This window comes from Nelumbo nucifera, chromosome 1 (genome assembly GCF_055504915.1).
Source record: "Nelumbo nucifera cultivar China Antique chromosome 1, China Antique-T2T, whole genome shotgun sequence".
NCBI classification, from domain to species: domain Eukaryota; kingdom Viridiplantae; phylum Streptophyta; class Magnoliopsida; order Proteales; family Nelumbonaceae; genus Nelumbo; species Nelumbo nucifera.
In genome coordinates, this window is record NC_142649.1 from 105725152 (window position 1) to 105747924 (window position 22773).

At 35.9% G+C, this 22773-nt stretch overlaps 2 protein-coding genes across 2 annotated transcripts; one reads left to right on the top strand and one right to left on the bottom strand.

Annotated features, from left to right (window-relative positions):
* Nucleotides 1-3042: 3042 nt before the first annotated feature.
* LOC148803662 (uncharacterized) lies at nt 3043-4302 on the bottom strand. The gene has a single exon (XM_088897070.1). The coding sequence runs from the start codon at nt 4300-4302 to the stop codon at nt 3043-3045; it is 1260 nt and encodes a 419-aa protein (XP_088753196.1).
* A 14385-nt stretch (nt 4303-18687) lies between these two features.
* On the top strand, nt 18688-22566 carry SNRK2-8 (Protein kinase superfamily protein). The gene is given in 9 exon segments (XM_088891132.1): nt 18688-19403; nt 19577-19651; nt 20314-20415; nt 20676-20726; nt 20837-20929; nt 21012-21104; nt 21218-21322; nt 21416-21514; nt 21623-22566. Coding segments are annotated over 9 exon segments (1017 nt in total). The 5' UTR covers nt 18688-19283; the 3' UTR covers nt 21902-22566.
* The last annotated feature ends 207 nt before the right edge of the window (nt 22567-22773 follow it).

Consider the following 22773-nt stretch of genomic DNA (forward strand, 5'->3'; position numbering starts at 1 on the left):
CCATTGGGACTGCAACGACAAGCTGGATTCTGTACTGATGGTTGATAATGATAGTAACCGCAAATATTGTAAAAAAAAATAAGATAGAAAAAAACAGAGTAGAACTTGGTTGAACGAGAAAAAGGTTTTGTAGTATTCTGATTTTTCTCTCTATGTATCGAACCAGTATAGAGGTCTATTTATACTAGATGAAGTTGGTTGAAGGTGAACCGACTTACATTGGACTTGGGCTGACATTAATTACCTTGGGAGAAGAATCGACAGACCTTGGGAATTAACTAGATTTGGAAGATTCAACGAGTTACATTGGAATGAAACAAAAACATTGAAAATAGATTATCTTTACTGATTTTCGAGAGAATTCATTTAACGACTTCTGAAAATGTGTACCAACATTTAATACTCTTCCTTGGTGCACATTTCAGCAACTCCAATCATGTCTTGTAACAATTCGAACTTGCTTTTTGGTAGAGCCTTTGTGAATATGTCAGCTAACTGTTCTTCAGTTTTGCAATGTTTGAGCTCTATTTCTTTGTTTCCTTCTGCTTCTCTGATAAATTGATACTTGATGCCAATATGTTTGGTTCTGCTGTGAAATATGGGATTCTTTGCCATTGCAATAGCAGATTTGCTATCGCAATAGATTTCAGTAGCATCATCTTGTGGTTCTCCCATGTCATCAAATATTCTTTTGAGCCATATAGCTTGGCTCGTTGTTATTGCTGCTGCAATATATTCTGCTTCAGCTGATGATTGGGCAACAGTTGCTTGCTTCTTTGAAGCCCAAGAAAATATCCCTGATCCAAGTGTGAAAGCATAACCAGATGTGCTTTTCATGTCATCAACCGAACCTGCCCAGCCACTGTCGGTGTAGCCAATGAGCTTAGAGTCATGTGTGACTCTGTACCAATTCTTTTAGTTGCTCCATGGTGGACTTGACTTGGATTCTGCATGAATCTTGATAGTAGACTAACTGCATACATGATGTATGGTCTTGTAGCAGTTAAATAGAAAAGACTTCTAATCATACTTCGAAATTGTGATTCAATTGTCTTAGGTGAGCCATCTTCCTTTTTGTATGCTTTAGTGTTGTCTAATGGAGTGGAGACTGTTTTGCACCCCTCCATTTTGAATTTCTTCAAAAGAGTTTCTGTATACTTCTTTTGTGAGATGAATGTCCCTTCTTCTTCTTGAGATATTTCAATTCCAAGAAAGTAGTGCATTAGGCCTAAATCAGTCATCTCAAAAGTCTTCATCATGTCTTCTTTAAACTTCTTGACCATCTTCTCATTATTTTCAGTATAAATGAGATCATCAACATATAAAGAAACAATGAGTGTCATTTGTACATTGAGTCTTGATGTAGAGTGTTGGCTCACTATAGCTCCTCCTGAATCTTTGCTCCAAGAAGTAATTGTCGATTCTGCTGTACCAAGCTTGCGGAGCTTGTTTTAAGCCATATAATGCCTTCTTTAATCTGATAACTTTGTCTTCTTGTCCTTGCACCACGAACCCTTGAGGTTGCTCCACATAGATTTCCTCCTTAAGATAGCCATTGAGGAATGCAGATTTCACATCAAGTTGAAAAGTTTTCCATTTCTTCTGTGCAGCAAGTGCTATCAATGCCCTGATTGTGTCAAGGCGAGCAACTGGAGCAAATGTCTCATTGTAGTCGATACCGTATTGTTGTGAGTATCCTTTGACAACTAGCCTTGCTTTAAGCTTCTGGATTGAGCCATCCGATTTAAGCTTTGTCTTGTAGACCCACTTAACTCCAATAGTGTCTTTGTCTTGTGGACGATCCACAAGTTCCCAAGTCTCATTTTTTTCAATCATTTTTATCTCTTCATTCATAGCTTTTCTCCATTTTTCCTCCTTAAAAGCTTCTTCAAAGCTTTCTGGTTCTATGATCATCAAGTTGCATGTCTCATATATTTTTGTTAAGGATTTAGTTCGCCTTGGTGGTGAGTCTGGAGTAGACTGTGAAGCTTGTTCTGGTTCTGATTGTGTTGGCGAACTGATTTGATCACGATCTTCTTTAATTCTTTGACTTGGTAATAGAGGCAAGTTGATAGTCTTTATTTCAACTTCTTTTGTCTCCCAATTGTATGCAGCATCTTCATCAAAGCTTATGTCTCGACTGATTATGAGTTTTTCTTTCCTTAAGCTATAGACTCGATAGCCTTTTGATTAAGTGCTATAGCCTAAGAAAATTCCTTTCTCAGTCTTCTCATCTAGTTTGCCTCTTTTCTCTTGTGGGACATGTGTGTAGCATATGCATCCGAAAACTCTGAGATGCTTTGCTAATGGTTTTTGCCCACTCCAAGCTTCAATTGGTGTCCTATCTTGCACAGCTTTAGTAGGACATCTGTTGAGCAGATAGACAGCAGTGCTTACTGCCTCTGCCTAGAAAATTTTGGGAAGACTTTTTTCCATGAGCATGGCTCTTGCAGTCTCCATAACAGTTCTGTTTTTTCTTTCGGATACTCCATTCTGTTCTGGAGTGTACCCGACTGTAAGTTGATGCTCCATGCCTTCATCTTCACAGAACTTGTTGAATTCATTAGAGGTATATTCTTTGCCTCTGTCACTTCTTATGGTCTTGATGTTGTGACCACTTTGCTTCTCAACACGGGCTTTGAATTTTTTAAAAATATCGAAAACCTGCGATTTTTCTCGCAAGAAATAAACCCATGTCATTCTAGTATAATCATCAATGAAGATGATGAAATACTTGTTTTGATTATTTGATGGAGTACGCATTGGACCACAAACATCTGTATGAATTAACTCCAATGGTGCTTTGGCTCTCTAAGCTTTGCCGGATGGGAAGGGTTGTTCCGAGTATACACCCTTCACAGACATTGTTGAACTCCTTGATGGCTGGTAGGTCACGCATCATGTTCTTCTGCTGAAGAATCCTTAATCCATGTAAATTATAGTGTCCGAATCTTCTATGCCATAGCCACGACTCGTCCACTTGTGCTTGCATTGCGATATAACTTGCATCTTTCCATTGAATGGGAAAGCACCTGTTTTCTGTCATTTTTGTTTTTGCAATTTCAAGGGATTTGTCTTGCTTATCATAGATTGTGCAAGAGTTTCTCTCAAACGTAGAGAGTAGCCTCTTTCTATCATTTGGCCCACACTAAGTAGATTTTGATCAATGTTAGGGACCAAAAGTACATCATTTATGTATTTCTTGCCTTGTTTGGTGTCAACAACAATGGTGCCTTTGCCGGTTGCTTCCATGAAGTCGCCATTACCAATTTTGACTTTTGTCTTGATTTTATCAAGGCTATGGAAGATGCTTTCATTTTTAGTCATGTGATTACTACACCCATTGTCAAGATACCAAATATCATTTTTTTCTTCTGTTGCAGAATGACAAGCATACAAGAGATTATTTTCCTCATCTTTCTTTTCTGAAAAATTAGCTTGATGGGTTTTCTTGAATTTACAAACTTTTTCAACATGGCCAAATTTTTTACAGTTTTGGCACTGTGGTTTTCCTTTAAACCAGCAACCTTTCTCCAAGTGATTTCTCTTCTTGCAAATACCACATGAAGAAAACTTGTCATTATTTTCTTTTGGTTTTCCTTGTGACTTTCTTCCATCAACTTTTGGTTTATGAGACCGCAGATTAACTTTAGACTGAAAGGCAGATTCAACCGAATTTTCATTCTGCCTGTCACGCCTATTTTCATATGTCTCAAGAGAGCCCATCAATTCTGTTGGTGATAGTGTTTCTAGATCCTTTGTTTCTTCTATCACCGAAATTATTTGATCATATCTCTCTGTGCAAGAGATTAGAATTTTTTCGACTATTTTCTTGTCAGAAATAGTATCCCCATAGGCTCCCATTTGATTTACTATTCCTTTTATTCTAGAATAGTAATCTTTTGCAGTCTCATTATCCTTCATCTTAAGATTTTCAAAATCCCTTCTAAACTCCTGCAATTTAACAGTGCGTACCTTGATAGATCCTTGGAACTCCTCTTGCAGTGTATCCCATGCTTCTTTTGCAGTTGATGCACCCATGATTCGAGGAAATATCTCCTCAGCCATTGCTTGCTGTAAGTAGAATAGTGCTTGACAATCCTTTTGTTGATTTTCTTCATAGATCTTCTTTTGACTTGCTGAAAGAGTAGAGGTGTCTTCAGCAATGCAGAATCCTTCCTCAACGATTCTCCATAAACTTTGTGACCGAAAATAGGTCTTCATTTTGATAGACCAGAAGTCATAGTTTTCTCCATTGAAGATTAGAAGAGAAAGGGTGGAACGATTGGCTTCTGCACACATTGTTTAGAAGAACTCACGCCCAAGAGATTTGATCGAACGTGCTCTAATACCACTGATGGTTGATAATGATAGTAACAGCAAATACTGTAAAAAAAAAATAAGATAGAAAAAAACAGAGTAGAACTTGGTTGAACGAGAGAAAGGTTTTGTAGTATTCTGATTTTTCTCTATGATGTATCGAACCAGTACAGAGGTCTATTTATACTAGATGAAGTCGGTTGAAGGTGAACCGACTTACATTGGACTTGGGCTGACATTAATTACCTTGGGAGAAGAATCGACAGACCTTGGGAATTAACTAGATTTGGAAGATGCAACGAGTTACATTGGAATGAAACAAAAACATTGAAAATAGATTATCTTTACTGATCTTCGAGAGAGTTCATTTAACGACTTCTGAAAATGTGTACCAACATTTAATATGTACAATAGCAGCAACGACCTCTTTTTCCTCCATTTTTCTTGTCAATTTCTTTCCTTCTCTCTCTTCTTATCCCTCTCTCATCATCTTCATATTCACCATCATTTTAGAAAGCCGAGTCCTATTTGAATGAGGTAGTTAGTGAATCCTGAGTCCTATTGCATTTTCCTCTTTGGTCATTTCATGAGATCAAATCAGCCCCCCACAACATCCCACAGCACATCCTCACCGTGTATTGGGAATACCTCTCAATGATAATACCAACTGAAATAATAATGTCATCATTGGGAGATGTTCATAATACACAGCGGGGATGTGTTGTGGGACGTTGTGGGGGGCTGACTTGAACTCCGTTTCATTACAGTAGTCTAATTGTGTTTGTTCTATTTGGGAATCAATCTAAATACAAGACATGCTATGTTTTCTTAGTTGATGTCTAGCATAAGCATTATATTGTATTGTTGTTTTATCCCTCTCGAATGAATGTGGTAAGATTGATTTGTTGGACTGATTTAGCTTCACAATTTTGGATGAATGAGAAGTATGGTTCTCAAGTCAAAAGTGAATAATAATAATAATAATTATAATAATAATAATAATAATAACATGAAAGCAATAAAAAAATGATGAAATGAACCTGATATAAATATTAAAAAAAAAACAAAGTTGGAAGTCATGCAACCGCCGCCTTAGATTAGACATAAAAAAAGACCTAAGGCGGCAACCCAAAGAGATCTAAGCCGGTGATTAAGACCGCCACGTAAAAAAGGAAGCAATGTTTCAACTGACCTAAGGCAGTGGTCCAAAGAGATATAAGCCGGTGGTCTAGATTGCCACCTAAAAACGAAAGCAACATTTTAACTAACCTAAGGCGGCAGCCCAAAGAGATATAATCCAGCAGTTTAGACCGCCACCTAAAGTGGAAGAAACCTAAGACGGTGGTCCAAAGAGATATAAGTCGGAGGTTTTGACCACCACCTAAAATGAAAGCAACCTTTCAATTGACCTAAGGTGACGGTCAAGACCGCCACCTATATTAACTCTAAGCCGGCAGTTCTGACATACCATTGCTTTAGGGATGATTGAACCAGCTCAGGTCAGTCCTCAAAGGCGGCAGTCTTATTTGTCTAAGTTGGCAGTCCTGATCAAGGCCGACAGTAGGGGGAAAACTTATGACCACTACCTTACCTCTGAGGCAAAGGCCTAAGGTATGACCACCGCCTTAGACTATTTTTCTTGTAGTGTGACTTAATGTCTAGGTAATTACCATAGAAGCACGGGGAGTTTTGACTTAACCTTTCTTTTGAGTATATATATATAGCATAATAGGGTGAAGAAGATAAATGATGAAACCAAAATAATGGAGAATCTCCCTAAGTAGGCAGAAGAAGGGCTCGACTATGATATGGAAAAGATATGATATCTGAAAAACAACTGACCAATAAACTGGAATCATAAATGTGGTAAAGAATCAAGTGTTATTTATCAAAATTCATGGGTGAGTTTTGATTGATCAAAACTCTTTTCATATCATATCTTTTCCGTATCATAGATTTTACCCTGCGAGAAATGCTCCGATTAGTGGCATTATGCCTGTCACACCCGACCAATAGTTTACATTCTTTGCCACCGTTTTGAGATCTTGATGAAGCACTTTAGTCAGGTATATGATGAGGTTTGTTTCTATTCCAAAGTAACTTAGCCTCTCACTAAATTCAATTGCTAGCCCAAAAACAAGCGACCAATAACACATGTTAATTAAATATACAGATAGTTACAAAACATAATTTTGCCAAGAAAATTGGATAGTACTGAACTTTAATTCATGGTCCTTAATTCTTCTCTTATTTCAATGGTCATGACCGTTTAGTTGCTAGGCATTTGAGCTTAGTGAAAAACGATGCCATAGCATTGTATTGCTACACTAGAGCCCAAGCAAAAGGAATTTAGTTGATATAACTTCATCTTTACAATAGCAAGATGGTCGAATAGACGGGTTTGATATTTTTCTGGAGCCAATATTGCGTATGATATCGTACAGCTGCCCCATTCCTAATTAAATGTCAAGAATACAATAGGGTTTTTTATTTTTATTTTTGGGTAAAATCAACAAAGTTTTGTTGGTGGAGATGGTTTTGGGATCTCTCTTCAATCCTTGAAATGATTCAAAGAGTTAAGACAAATTTGGGATGGTTATATATCCTGTTTTCATCATATATATTAGTCCACTTAGAATTTTAATATTCATCACACATTCGGAGTTCTACGTCATTCACATATGGGGCATTTGCAATCCCATAAATTATTTCATTCAAAGGATATCAATATAAATTGCAATTAGAATCTCTATATTTTTAAGTTTGGTAGAATTAATGTGTTAAAGGGTAAATTATACAGACCCCTCTTGTATTATGGGGTCAGTGACAAAGACTACCTGTACTTTTTTTTGTGACAAATGCCCTCCTGAATCTTAGCCGTTAGACAAAGACCCCTCTCTGTTAGCCTTCCATCACTTATTTAAAAAAAAAAAGATTTTCATTTAATTATTTTAACATTTTTAAATCCTCAAATTACCTTTTTCTTATTTATTTGAATGGTGAGAAGATATCTCCAACTAAATCTAATTCACCATGGATATCAGTGACTACACTAAAACATAAATGGAGAAAGCAAAAAATCGAGAATCTGAAGAGAGGATAAGACATCAGACGATAAACTTGGTAAGTTCTTCAGCATTTGCAATCTTTCTTCATCTACCAACCACTCAAAGCTTCTAGCTATCGCCATTAGTGGCACTAGTTCTTCATCTGTCGATTGTTCATCGATTGGAGTTGTTTCTCAAGTTCCAGAAAGAAATTGAAGGCATCCGTGTTGGTCTCAATCAAGAAGTACTCTGTTGCCCAAAAACACAGAAACTGGTTCTCATTGTTGGAGATTTTTTCTTTTTCTGGTGACAATTATTGGTGAGAAAATTAAATTTCTCACTATTGGGGATTTTTCACCAAAGAAATTTAGATTTTTTTACCCTTTCAAGCAACGATCAAAAGTATTTTTGGGTCATTTAGGTTTTAAGAGAAAATGACATGAAAAAGAAAATAGAGAACGTTTAATGGGGTGTTTTGGTAATTTAATGCCTTCCGTTATCTAATTTAATGACCAAGGAGATATTTGTCGCAATGTAAAAGTTTAGGGGGGTCTTTGTCGTAAAAGAAAGTGTAGGGGGGGTTTTGTTAAAAGACACAAAAGGAAAAATGCTATGGAAAACTTAATTTCATGTAATACATGGATTATAAACATCCCATCAATTAATAATGCTTTCATCTAGTAACGATGTTGGGCTCAACTAGGACTACAAAATTTTCTTAATGAATCTATGTCTAATCCTTATTATTTAGTCTCTAACGAATCAAATTTCTCATGTCCAAGTCGCATAACGAATAAAATTTCTTTATTTCTCTTTGTTCGCCACATAAGATGATTCTATTCAACCTAAAACCCCTCAACCCTAGCTCAAACCAAAGTTGACTTCAGGTTAGTTGGGTTCGGTTAAGTTGACTTAGCCAATATATACAAGATGTTGTTGTAATAAAACTATTATAAGGATCCACAATTACTACCGTGACCTACAAAAAGACCTAAAAATGCACCATCCATAAAATCTTTTGCGAAGGATCCCAAAGAAGAACGATGATCAAGGCCCAACACAGAAGGAGAAACCAGCCACATATTAGGCTCCCCTTGAATTGTGAGAACCAGATTCAAGTCCTTACAAAGGCAACGATAATAATCCAACCCGTCATTAGGAGTAGATACAATCTACTCATGAATAATACTATTTCTAAACTTCCAATTTGCCCGGCCGGCCATGATAATAGAGCAATGGACCTAAGAAGCTCAATCACCTCCACCTTAGAAAGGTTTGAAGTTGTGCTTATCATGCTAATCCAATCAAATAGAAAAACATCTTAAAAAATAGGGAGCTTTTAAGCCCAAGCAAGAGCCAAACTAGCATGATCTATCAAAATCACAAAAAAATAGCATGTTCAATAGTATCACAACATTTGTGACAAATTGAACAAACAATTGATGACAGTATACTCTGCTTCCAACAGGAATTTTGCCATGAGAAGCCCGCCAGAGAAATTAACAAATCCTGGGCACGATGGGAAGTTTCTAAGTTAACTTCAAAACCTGTTTAACCTCTATATTAGAACCACTGTTTAACCGATATGGATGAAAAAGCACCATGAATCTCAAAACATCCAAATGAATTAATCGTTAACACCCAACTAAGGGATATAGATATGTTCAACTACCTTGGCAATTTCCAATGAAAGCCACAAGCATGTCTACCTTCTAATTTTTATGAGAGGGTTCATAACATCATACACCAAATTTATAAGACAATTAAGAAGTTTTGAGAGTGGAATCTTGAAATGGGGAAAGACTTGGAATCCAAGGATCTTGCCAAAAATTAATATCCCTCCCATTTCCAACTTGCCACATAATCCCATGTTTCAAAACATCCCAACATGCTAGTATGCTCCTTCACCTCCAAGAACAACTACGAGGGGTCTTTGCCTCGAGAAGAGAACAATCTCTAAAACATTTACCCTTGAGAACCCTACACCACAGAGTAAACTGGCTTGATAAGGATCTCCTTACATATTTGGAAGAGACGGTGCTTTTCCCAACCCTATGTTTTGCACAAAACCCTATCTTTTATGAAATTGAAAACCTCTCTTTTGGATATACCAACCTTTGTAAGAAGACCAAGGTACCTGCTAAGACTAGTCACACGCTTGAAACTTAAAGCCTTAGACAGCATTCTCTAGATTATAGGATACATTGACTTAATAAAAAAGACCTCGGACTTCTGAAGGTTAACTTTTTGACCAATTGCTCTCTCATACTGATACAATATTCTAAGGATTTCATCATTGATATTAGCCCTTAAAAATATATAGTTGTTATATGCAAATAATAAGTGAGTATGGCTAGACCTATTGATCTTGATGCTATTGATTCGTCTCTCTATTTGGATCGCTTCAATATTAGAAGAAAGAACCTCAAAGATTAGAAAGAACAAAAAAGGAGAGAAGGGATCACTTTACCTTATCCCTCTTGAGGAATACCACCACTTTACTAAGAAGCCATTTTCAAGAACTTTGTAGCTTAGAATAGAGACACATTAATTTATCCAAATTATCCATCTGAGGCCAAATCCCAATTTGTTCATTACCTCATACAAGAATGACCACTTTACTTTATTATAGGCTTTTTCCATGTCCAACTTAATACCCATGAATTTGTCTTTCTTCTTTGAAGCTCTCATATGGTATAAGAATTCATGAGCTATTAAGGTATTAACTAAAATATGTCTCCTAACAATGAAAGCACTAAAGTACCTATTAGAGTACCCAAAACCATCTTTAACCTATTAGCCAAGATTTTAAAATATCTTGTATGAGGTGTTACAAAGATTAATAGGTCTAAACTAAGAGATATTCTCAAGATTTTTGCACTTTAGAATTAAGGCAACATAAGTATTATTAAGTAAACCATCAATATCCAAGGCCTTGGATAGAACCATTTGGCTAAGAGCAAGGCTAATCTCTGCCATTGTAATGGCTTCCTCCAACATGCTACATTGGGACTCATCAAGCCTTTTCAAAATCCGATTTAAGAGCTCACTTCCTAACTACTACCTCAAAAAGAAGGGACTCAAAATAATCAACAATATGATTACTAAGATTCTCATGGTTTTCAATCCATTGCTCACTAAATTTTGTTAGCTTATGAATCTTGTTTCTACTCCTCTTAGCTATCATTGCAGCGTGGAAGAAACAGGTGTTCTGATCTCCCTAATTCAACAATTTAACTTGGGCCTTCTAGGCCCATAGCATCTCTTTTCTTTTAAACTCCTATCTATCTTCTATTCTAAATCTTTCCTTCTGGCAATGCCATTTCCAACTGGGTCCAAACATTCCATGAGATGTTTAATGTTCATTGAAATGTTACCAAAGGTTACTTTATCTTCTCAATTCACCTTTAAGATCAATAACATTCTCGACTAGCTTAAACATTTGTAATCCTTAAGTATTCTCTCTCCACACCCTATCAATAATATCCTTATAATCAGGATGAGTGGTCCAAGCTTGCTCAAACCTAAAAGACCAAGGGTGCCAATCCCTCAGAGGATTAGAGTCCAATATAATAGGATTGGACAATGGCCTAAATGTGCTCTTGGAAAATGCACTAACTTAACATCTTCAACCAAAACTCTCTGAGACAAGTTAACACAGCACAATCCAATCAAATCTCCACAAGATTCAACTCCCTATTGTTGGTTCATGTATAGGGGTAGCCACTGAACCCAAAATCCATAAGGCCTAGAGAGTCAAGCATTGCATTAGCTTCTTAAAGAGTAGATATGGGAGGTATGACACCACTAAACAATTCCAATCTCCAAGACAAAGAATGGGATAATTCACCTTTCTAATCGAAGATACCATGTGATCAAAGAGCAATCTATATTGTTACCTATTTGTCTCACCATAAACAAAATTGATGACCCATTTATTATTGTTATCATCAACCAAAACTACCAAAATACCAAATTTACAAATTTCTATAATAGTAACATCCAAAGAAGAATCTCAAGACATGAACATGCCACCTAAAAGACCTTATGACTACCAACCCACATTGATTTTAAATTTAAATTCTTCCTCACCTCTTGTCATTTACACTTTGTTTCTATCAAACAATTGAATTTTGGATTGTATGCTCTCAGAAGGTATCTAAGATGGTGAACCGATGAGAGGCTACCAATCCCTTGACAATTCCAAGCTATGAATTTCATGTTGCGAGACAACCACCAAAAGCCCTTCAATTTCAATATACAAGAAAGAAAATCAAAAAATTGTAACAGATGGATTCAAACTCAAGGATGCACATTTATTTAACCCCTATTATCTCTCACATTACTTCTCTTTGTATTCACCACTTTGAAATCAGTTGATCAAGACAATCCCTCTATCTTTCTATAACAACCATGATAAGAACATGGCTACAATTGTAAAACAAATTAAAAGTATTAGTACTTTGAGTGGGTACCTAAACCAGTGGTATGGTTGGACCAACAAAGCTCCGATCCCTATTTCAATAGAATGGTTGATTAGATTTTGATATGGTTTTCTCTTCTATCCTTTTTAGGTCAACTGGTTCAGGTCATTTTTTATACATAGATCATAAAAAAGCTCTCTTAACACATAGATTTTGAGCACTTTGGTGGTCAACATTCTTTTCTAGCAAAAGTCCACTTTCTTGGATAATTGTTTTTAAGACATGCCAGGATCACTTATTTTATAAACAGAGAAGTACGGACATGCCTAATGCAGATTTCTGATTCCCACTACAGATCTATAAACATTCAAAAGGTCAAAAACCCACACTCTATGCACCCATACCCGCCCGTGAATTGGCATCAATTCCGAGCTGGCACCTACCCCAAATGTACCTACAAATTCTGACCCAGGGCTGAACCGTCATTCTCCCTCTTATAAAAGGTTGAAATATGGGTTTATCTGTTTGTCCTTCTTACCCATTCATTCATGGTCAGCATTATCTTGGTTCTTAAGCACAATTTTGGGATCACCACTGATGATGGTCAAATCGAACAGAATTCCCGCTAGCAATGACATCTCGGAACTCAGCATAGTAGGTTAGCAGCTGAATTTACAAGAAAATGAATGTTAGAGGACCCAGGGGGATGACCCAGGCAAGGGACTCCGACAATAAGCAAGTACCGAGCTGGAAAGGTGATAGAGAACAAGCAAGTAGGAAGTTAGAGCAATAAAGTGTAAGACAAATAGTGAGCTTATTTTCTGAGGGTGAAGGGTCAAACTTATATAGACCTTGAGACTCATTTATAACATGTCTAACACATTCGGGGTGGTGATGCTCATCCGTCTATTGTTTATGGAAATATGATTACACGGCATTGCGATCGCCCTTATTCAGCTCCCTACGAAGCAGAGGGAACCAGGTTTATTATTTCCAAGTGGGTGTCGTGTCTGCGTACATCTTGGGGGTGCTATCTAGCATGAATGGATAAGATGCGACGTGTCATGTAGGTTTGGGGCATGCCCAAGTTGGCATGATCCCCAGATCGTAGGCTGCCTAGGTCAGAGAGGTAGGTGGGTGTCTGGAGCAATCATAGTGGACATGCACCCCAAGCCTGTAAGCCGGTCTATTGGTCTACTCTTAAGCGAGGTCAGAGTTCGTTCAAGCCACATAAGCCAATCTACCGAGGAGAATTCACATGAAATCATGCCACATGTGATGCCAAGGTGTTATAAACGATTTTGGCCACCACATGACAAAACATAATTGGAGGTTTAAATCGCCCCTCATCAACCACATATAACATCATCCTAAGAAGGATACTTTTCTTGTAAGTAATGAAGATTAGGGCCTACAGGCTACGTCTAAAACCTTAAACAAGTTTGGATTTGATTCTAAGACAAAGGTGGATAGAGATTTCACGACTTCCTTTATTGGGTTAAGAGAGGATTGCATTATCAAATCCATTTTTGACATTGTGTTGACTTTGAAAATCGAGCTACCTCCACGGGGTCTGTAAACCTGAAAGGTGGCTAGAATTTCATCATCGGTGGTGGGAGCTATTGGCAATGACCCTAACTCAAACGTATTGGATCACTTAGTGGGTGTTAGGCATTGATACCATTTTCTGAGAAAATGGCACCATGTAGGCACCACATTAGAGAAGGCGGTTCTTCAAACAACGTCCTCATGTTTGATACCATTTTTCTAGAAAAAGCATTGCTCCAGACCATGCCTTGGAAATCGAAAAAGTGTGGTATGGAGCAACGCCAAATTCAATGTTTTTTGAGAAAACGGTGCATTGTTGCCAGTGGTGCAATGATGTGGCATCATCTTGGACGTTGGATAATATAGACCATGTTAAAAACATTGTTGTCAACACCGATACCAAACAAAACCAGTGTTGTTTTCTCGAAAAACAGCCTATATGGCAGCACTGGTTCCAAACAAAAAATAAGGACTCCACATGCCCAGCACCATTTTTCTCAAAAAAACAGTGCAATGCTCCCAACACCAATGCCAAACACCTACTTATATTCTTGGAGTTGAGGTTATAGGGGCTAATCTCCATAGGGGTAGGGAGTATTTGGGCATTATATTTTGTTGGAGAAGACCCACCCTTGAACCACAAATCACTAGATCTTGAAGTTTTCCTCATACCATCATTTTGATTCTACAATTTCTAAATCTTTAAGGCAAGATGCAAGTGGTCAGGGACCCCTACATGGGCATTAACCAAGGACTAGAAGAGTGGGACCCAGGATTGTTGTTCTTCTTTATCGTTAAAGACTTACCATGAGCTCTTTAATCACTTCTCTAGTTCAAACTTGGTGGAGCACCTAGATTCTTCGTGAACACGAATATCACAAAAGTAATAAAACATAGCAAGTCTCTCATACTAAAAATTAAACCAAGCCTTCTCACCATAAGAATTAATACAAAACACACATGTGGGCATAGCGTAGTGATATCAATTCTAACTTGAACCTTGATGAACCTCCCCCATTGAGTGGTATAAATATTGTTTCTGAATTCAACTTTAATGGGTTTACCAACTTTCTTAATCAAAGCCATACCATCACCAACTGTCATGTAGTCCACTGGGAGGTCAACTATTCTAACCCAAAAGGTGTTAATGGAAAAGTAATCACTCATAGGTAAGGGTGTCAATGGACCGGTTTTGGATTGAACCCTATCCAGTAGGGTCCAATCCAAAATCAATTTGGACGGATTGGATGGACCAACAAGACATATTGGATTGGACCAATCCGATCCAAAATATTTATTAGATTGGACTGGACCTGGTTCATCCATAATAAATTTATATTGGATTGGGTTGGATTAAGCCAATATCTGGTCTATTGATATAAGATAAGAATATAGGTGTCAATGGATCGGGTTTGGATTGAAACCAATCTAAATCAAAATGAATTTGAATAGATTGAACGGTCCAAACATTTAATTGGACCGGTCCAAAATGGTCCAAAATATTCATTGGATTGGATTGGACCTGGCTCATTTATAATGGACTCACATTGGACTGGATCGGATTGGACCAAATCCAGTCCAATTGACATCCCTACTCATAGGGACTCCTAGTGTCCATTCTTTTAATATTAACGGTAACTTTTGATGGACCATGGTTGTTCATCCCAAACATTGTTTTTGTCTAGCTCATGATTAAACCGGAACAAGAAGATATTACTGTGAAGATCAGGAATCTTAAACCCCATCCTCACGTCTAAGAGTTCATGATAGCCTCCTTAACTCCATCAAGATTTAGAGGTTTATCACAAATCATCTTTCCTAAAAGGCATAGTTCACTTTCTTCATTTGCTAGAATGCCATCATTGAATAGAACTTCTAATATCTTTAGAGGCAAGGATTTAGCAACAAGAAGCTCTTCCAAATTGTCTAGCACATAATGATCCTTTGCCTCTTTTTGAGAACCTATAAGTTCATCTCCTTCCATAGTGGTCATGACACAAAGTAAGTTGTAGCTAAACAAAGAAGATGGGTTATTGAAAGGATAAAGGATTTACTAAGGAAACAGAAAAACTCATGAAGGAGTAGAAACAAAGAAACAAATCTACAATCTCTCTAGCAATCTCTCTAGCATGTAGAATCACTCACAACCTTATACTAAATGAGATTGGCATGATACCATTGGGCCACTAGAGGATCCTTTCCTCACTGACCTGGAGAGGATCTTTTGATCCCATGCCTAGGGTTGCAAATGGATCAGATCTGCTTTGGTAAAGGGTGTAGGATCACTCACAACCTTATATTAAATGAGATTAGCATGATACCATTGTGCCACTAGAGGATCCTCTCCTCATTGGCCTAGAGTGGATCTTCCGATCCCATGCCTAAGGTTGCAAATGGATCAGATCTGATTTGGTAAAGGCTATATTTGATCTGATTCGATAAGAAATCCAATTTATCCGGATATGATAAGAATCCATCAGATTTCCAAGATTAATAGATTATGATTTGAATTTGAACTTATTGGATATTGGATTCGATTTGGATTGTAAGAAAAACACTTTGTGATATAATATAAATAATATATTATATCATGTATATAGGCACCACTTTCCCCCACTTTCTCTTCAATTGTCTCTAATTCCTATTTATCTCCTAAGTTATCTCTAACTCCTATTTATCACTTAAGTTATCTCTAATTTAGTAGAGAGATTCTCTCCTAAACTATCTCTATTCCAATTTATTCTCTCCCCTACTTTTTATCTATATCTATCTAAAGAAAGTTTTAATTAAAAATTTTTAGAATTATTTAAATATTATAAAAAAATTATATACTAAATTTAAAATATTTATTCAAAATATAAGAGATTTAATAAAATTCATATTATTGATAATTCTATATTTTTAAAAAATTCATCACTAAATTATGTAGTAACAATATAAATTATAATTTTATGAATTATTCAATTTAAATGTTATTCAAATAATAACAATTTAACATTAAAAAATAAAACATTTTTTAAAAATTTCAATAACTAAATATCTTAAATAACAAAACATTAAAGATAGCTAGCAATATTGAATTATGTAATGATAGTACTAATTATAATTTTATGGATTATTAAATTCAATAAATAATTAATATTTTAAAAAATGAAATAACAATATCATTTAAATAGATAAATAATATTGTAAATAACTAATTTCACTTATATCAATTAATAATTATAGAAAATAACTTTCAAAAAAATAAATACTTATTAGTAATAATTTTATAATAATAGTCTATATTCATTATATATTTATATATACTAAAATTAATATTTATTTTATTTTCAGAAATTATTTATTATATTTTTTGATAAATATGTTTTCAATAATTGTTTATAAATCTTTTTTTGTTATTCAACAGAAAAATTGTCAATTATTATTGGAGGTTAAACAACTATTATTTAACTTTTGAAATTTAATTTATCGTATTTATTGTATTTTTGTTACAAATTTATTTTTAGTAATTATACATTTTTTATAATTTATAGAGTAATTTTTATTAGAGATTACACTATTTATTGACTAATTTAATATATCTTCAGTATTTAATGTATTTTTATTAGATATCTATTATGTTTTCATTATAAATTTATTTTCAATGATTGTGTACTTTTGCTATTAATTTTCAATAATTATTAAAGATTAAACAATTGTTATTTACTAGAGATTATACTATTAATTTATTTAAAATTAGGAGTGTTTAAGGATTGGTTCAGTTTAGTTGCAGGTTGTTTCAGCAACCAAATTGACCTAGTAAAGTGGGAGTTTGTCACCCGAATCAAATTGACCATTAGTGAAAATCTACCAACTCGGGTTGTATTTGGTTTGGGTCTATTTTTTATTTGGTTTGTTTGTTCAAAATATTTAACTTAAAAATTAAATTTAAATTTAATAAATTATAGTGATATTATTAAAAAATAAATTAAAAAACTTAAATTCACGATATAAAATATTTTAGACTAAGAAATATAGGAATTTTCCCACTTTCCCGTATTAAAAATTATATTTAAAATATAAAATATTAATATATATGGTTAGATCGATTCAATTTTGATCGGTTTACAAATGATCAAACCAAAACTGACCCAACTTGGTTGTGTTAGAAAATTACTAAACCAAAGCCGATCGGAAATACTAGAAAATCGACCAACTCAGGTTGAGTTTGATCTGATTGATTATTAAAAAGTTAAAATATAAAACAATTATATACTCTTATGTATTTTTATTGTTTAGCTTTCTCTTAACAAAACCCATATATCGCATAGTTCCCCATTAGTATAATATAAAATATTTCATAACTAATAGATGAGATCAGGGTATATTTAAGTTAAATTCAGAACTTTTTCTATTCAATCTGATTTATTCGGATCAAGGAAGGTACCCAAATCTGTCTCTTACCGGATCGAGTTCAAATTAAAATCCGATTGATGCCTGAGCCAAGCCCTCGTACCAAATTACAAGCCCAATGTCCAATAGCTTATTTGACATCCCTTGGGGTTGGTACTAGGTAGTGTACTCCAATTAGTCTAAATATCGATTAGATTGTTTTAAAAGTCAAATAAGCATATTGGCGAATAAAATGCATATCGAAATTGATTAAAACTTATCCAAACTAGAAACAGGATAATTTGGAAAAATGGGTTTATTTGAGTGAGAAAGCATAGATACTGCCCCTAAACTAACAGAGATCATTACCAATTTAGTATGTCAAACTTTGCTGTACAAAACAAGAATCCTCTTCTTCTCTTTGGTTCTCTTTGTTAAGGCATAACCTACCACCAAACTAACAGAGAACACTGAGCTAAATAACTTAGATGGGCTTGTCGCCTGGTTCAATCGGTCAATATACACTAAATCTGGGAAGGGACAGATGTACACGCAGCTTTATCCCTACAAGCTATAGATAGACAGAGAAGCTGATCCCAAGATTTAAAACTTGGTCACTCAGGTGGCCAAAGGCCTGCTGTTTCTCAGTAAAGGTTACTTGCAAGTGGAAGATCGCAACGCCTAAAGTAAGATTAAAAAACAAGGGTATTAATACCTAGAAATGTTTAAAAGATCAAAATCAATAAAGATTTTATCTTATCCCAACTTCTTAAATAGCCCCCTTTCTATATGATAAAGATAATCTTAAATTGGCTTCAGCCTGACACATATACAATTGTGGTTGGTCCCGATTCAATTGAATAGGATTGGATCACTGTGGATTTGCCCTTTTAAACAAAAAGAAAGGGATATGGCTGAAAACAAGAAATGAAGCAACCGCCAAGACACTCCGGTGGTGGCAGTGTTCTAAATTCTAATGTAATACAAATACACGGCGTGTAGTCGTGCACTCCTTTCGCTTTGAAATCAAATGGTCCCTCCCAACTTTATCCTGATTCCTGACCATTAGAAAATAATGGTGACTCCTACCAACATTCCCGTCACCATCATCTTTTGATTTACTGTTGTGACATGCGTTAACATTCGCTCTTTGGTGCGTTCAAAGACCGAAAATTTGTTCACTGTCACACCGTCGATCGCCCACGTATACCCTCGGAAAGATTTTGGGCTCCACTTTCATGTTTAGCCGGGTCAGTCCTTTTATCTCCTGCTAACGAAATGGATTCTACTCTGCCACATGTCTTTCTCGTTCTCCGTCTCTATGTATCTGTCTCCCGGCTGAAAATCTCCCCCACTTCAACCACATTTAGCTGATGGGAAATGCATTTCGCTGCTGCCTCTCAGAATCATCATTTGGTATATTTCTGTTTTATTTTTGGTTGGTAACTTCCTGTATTCGTTTGTTGTTTCTCCCTCCCATTCATTCATCACATCCATGTGGAAGTAAACAGCAGCGGAGAAGTAGCCAGAGAGAGAGTGAGATTGCTTTGTTTCTGTATTGTCCCATGTCATGGAGCGCTACGAGGTACTGAAAGATATTGGATCTGGAAACTTTGGGGTTGCCAAGCTTGTTAGAGATAGGTTGACTAAGGAGCTCTTCGCTGTCAAGCTTATTGAGAGAGGGCAGAAGGTAGGGTATCTGCTCCAACCCCCTAGCTTGTTTTCCGGGTTTCCTAATTTGATTTTCTTTCGTTATTTCTTTCCTTCTCATTGCATCTTTTCCATATATGTACTTAGTCTCACCATGAATTCTTGTATGGGTTTTTGTTGCCGTGGAGTAATCGATAGTTTTCTCGGTTACAGATTGATGAACATGTACGGAGGGAAATACTGAACCATAGATCCTTGAAGCATCCCAACATAATTAGATTCAAGGAGGTGTGTTTAATTTTATTGTTACTTTCTAAATGCCCTTCCCCCTTTATTTCTTTCTTCTTTTATTTTGTTGGGGTGTTTAACAACTTTAACTAGAAGTATCTGTACAAGGAGCAGAGTATTTATAATCAACAACAGAATATGCTACACTTTGTCCATATCCCTTCTCTTTTTGCATTTAGTCAGTATTTTTGGGGTTTTCCCCTTTATTTCTTTATAATTTAGTAAAATGAAAACTGAACGTCTATATGCTTTTATGCTTTGTTCAAAAGAACAGCTACTATGGTTTGATTCACTAAAAAATTTAAATCGTATTAACCACTTTGGTGCTGGGAGAAAAACTGTTCATGGTTGAGCTTGCTTCTTTCACTTTCTTAGGTGGACAAGGGTTTTCGAAGCAATTTTATCCTGATTGGATCTTTAGTAGTTGTCCATCATCTCTTTTATTTATTTATGATATTAAAGTTGAATTTTGAGAATGGTCAAGTACTGATTTAATTCGTGTATTATGCTCAAAGATGTAACTTGAAGTCTGCTCATAGGATTATCTCAGTTGTTTTTATTTAAGCATTCATTCAGTCATTTGGGAATCTCAAACAAAAAGGGACCACAATTGCTTTTATTGGAAAATGGATATTCAGGTATAACAAGCCTAATTCCTGCAGGTCCTTCTAACACCTACTCATCTAGCCATAGTCATGGAATATGCTGCTGGCGGTGAACTCTTTGAGAGGATATGTAATGCTGGTAGGTTCAGTGAAGATGAGGTAAAATAAAGAGATGTCATGATGAAAAATGAGAATCTTGTATTATACACATTAGAGCTGTGGTTACTGGTGATAGAAAGTGTTTGTAATTATGTTATTTGGACTTTGTTCTTTATGCTATTTTCTAGGATTCTTTCACATCTAAAAGATGGACTGTCTATTTGAGTTTGTAGTTATTGATGCATCTGTATCCATAGATGGAAATTGTGGAACAAAGTATCATTGCTAAGTAATATAAGGTTACCTGTTCTCCCTGCAAGGTATAACTCATACAAGAACTTATTTCGGGGGTCAGCTACTGTCATTCAATGGTATAACTCACCCTTCTTGTTTAAATGATTAGTGCATCCTTTCATGAAAGAACGAACTCTATCTCTTAAATCTCTAGTTGAACCCTTTTAATTTGATTCATTTATTGTAGCAAATTTGTCATAGAGATCTTAAACTGGAAAACACACTTTTGGATGGGGGCACAGCACCACGCCTTAAAATATGCGATTTTGGGTATTCAAAGGTAATTGATATTTACTGAAACTAAATGGCCCTAATCACTTCAATCACTCTGTTTACTAACTGAACCTCGCCTTGCCTTGCAGTCATCTGTCTTCCATTCTCAACCCAAATCAAAAGTAGGAACTCCAGCTTATATTGCACCAGAGGTCCTATCAAGAAGGGAATATGATGGAAAGGTGATATTAATGATGTATCTATCTTCTATTCACTTCAGTTTAACCATTTTTAACGTCCTTCAGTTTTAATTTGTTCACTTTAAAATGCTTTATGTAATCGTTGAGTACTACAGGTTGCAGATGTTTGGTCTTGTGGGGTCACATTATATGTAATGCTGGTTGGCGCTTATCCGTTTGAAGATCCTGATGATCCTAGGAACTTTCGCAAGACAATTGGGGTGAGTAATGCTAGCAACTGTAATTCATCCACCTGCTCACAGCTCACTCCTCTGTTATCGAATTTAAATTGGATGTATTATGACTTCTGGCAGCGCATACTTAGCGTCCACTACTCTATTCCCAACTATGTCCGAGTGTCCTTGGAATGTAAACATCTTCTATCCCGGATTTTTGTGGCTAACCCTGAAAAGGTAATCTGTTTTATGGTTTTGTACCCAACTATTTCATGGAAATTTTCATGTTCTTTTTCTTCTTTTTTTGAGCTTCTCTTTAGTACCTTTCACTTTTTTTCCTTTCAGTGGATAACCATTCCGGAAATTATAATGCACCCATGGTTCTTAAAGAACTTGCCAATAGAATTAATGGAAGGAGAAGTAAGCTTGCAGAGAAATGACATAAATGATACATCTCAAAGTATTGAAGATACATTATTTATAATACAAGAGGCACGGAAACCAGCTGAAGGGCCCAAGCTTGGCAGTCATCTCATTGGAGGCAGCATGGATCTTGATGATATGGATTCAGATGCTGACATAGATGATACTGAGACAAGTGGTGACTTTGTTTGTGCTTTATGACTGTATATATAACTTGCAATGTGATCCAGTTGAAGATCGGCAAAAAGTGGAGAGTTCTTTCAACAACTCTGTGTGTCCACAGTTCATCCAGTTGAAGATCGTCCCTTGCACACAGGAACCTTGTTATGTTGTATTTGTAGATATATGTGCTTTAAATGTGTGTTTGTCATTGTTGCATAGGGCCTGTTTGGGGGGCAGGGGCGCTGAACTGAAGATTCAGCTAAGCTGTTCAGCTGCTTTGAAGCACTCCAAATAAGCTATTTAAAGATGCTGAAGCCAACAGCCGTTAAAATACTGATGGACAGCCGAGTGGAACTCACCTCCGAAAACACGAGCGGCTGCACGCTTCATCCCTCCCAAATGGGTGCTTTATCTGCAGAGCACTGCTTTATCTGCCGGGCCCTCTAATCTATATTGTATTTATTAGTAAAGTTGATTTGATTATTATCATTACTGTTAAGTCTCGGAGAAATTTGTTACCAAAAAAATCCGGTAAAAGTTATTTTCTTTTTTTTTTTTCGTATTTAATACGATACATCAACTTTTTAACGTAGTTGGTAATAGCGGGATTCAATACGCATTTCTACTACGCGTACCCAGCTAACATGCCAATCGAGTTACCACTTGTTAATTATTTTCAATTGATATGTTGAATTGTATTAATATTTTAATAATCTTTATTTATCATATTAATAATATTTGTCATTTTTAATCTAACTTATTGGGGGTATCACTTATCCAAGAAAGTGATATCCATATCCTAGGTGGGTAAATAACTTTTCCACATAGGGCTAAAGTTGTCAACACTTGAATGGGACAAAAATGTCCCTTTTAATAATGGACTTTTCTTGTTAAAATGGTCATTTATTTAC

Bases quoted from the DNA above. Each gene is read 5' to 3' on its own strand.
- LOC148803662 (XM_088897070.1), bottom strand. From the start codon at position 4,302: ATGTGTGCAGAAGCCAATCGTTCCACCCTTTCTCTTCTAATCTTCAAT.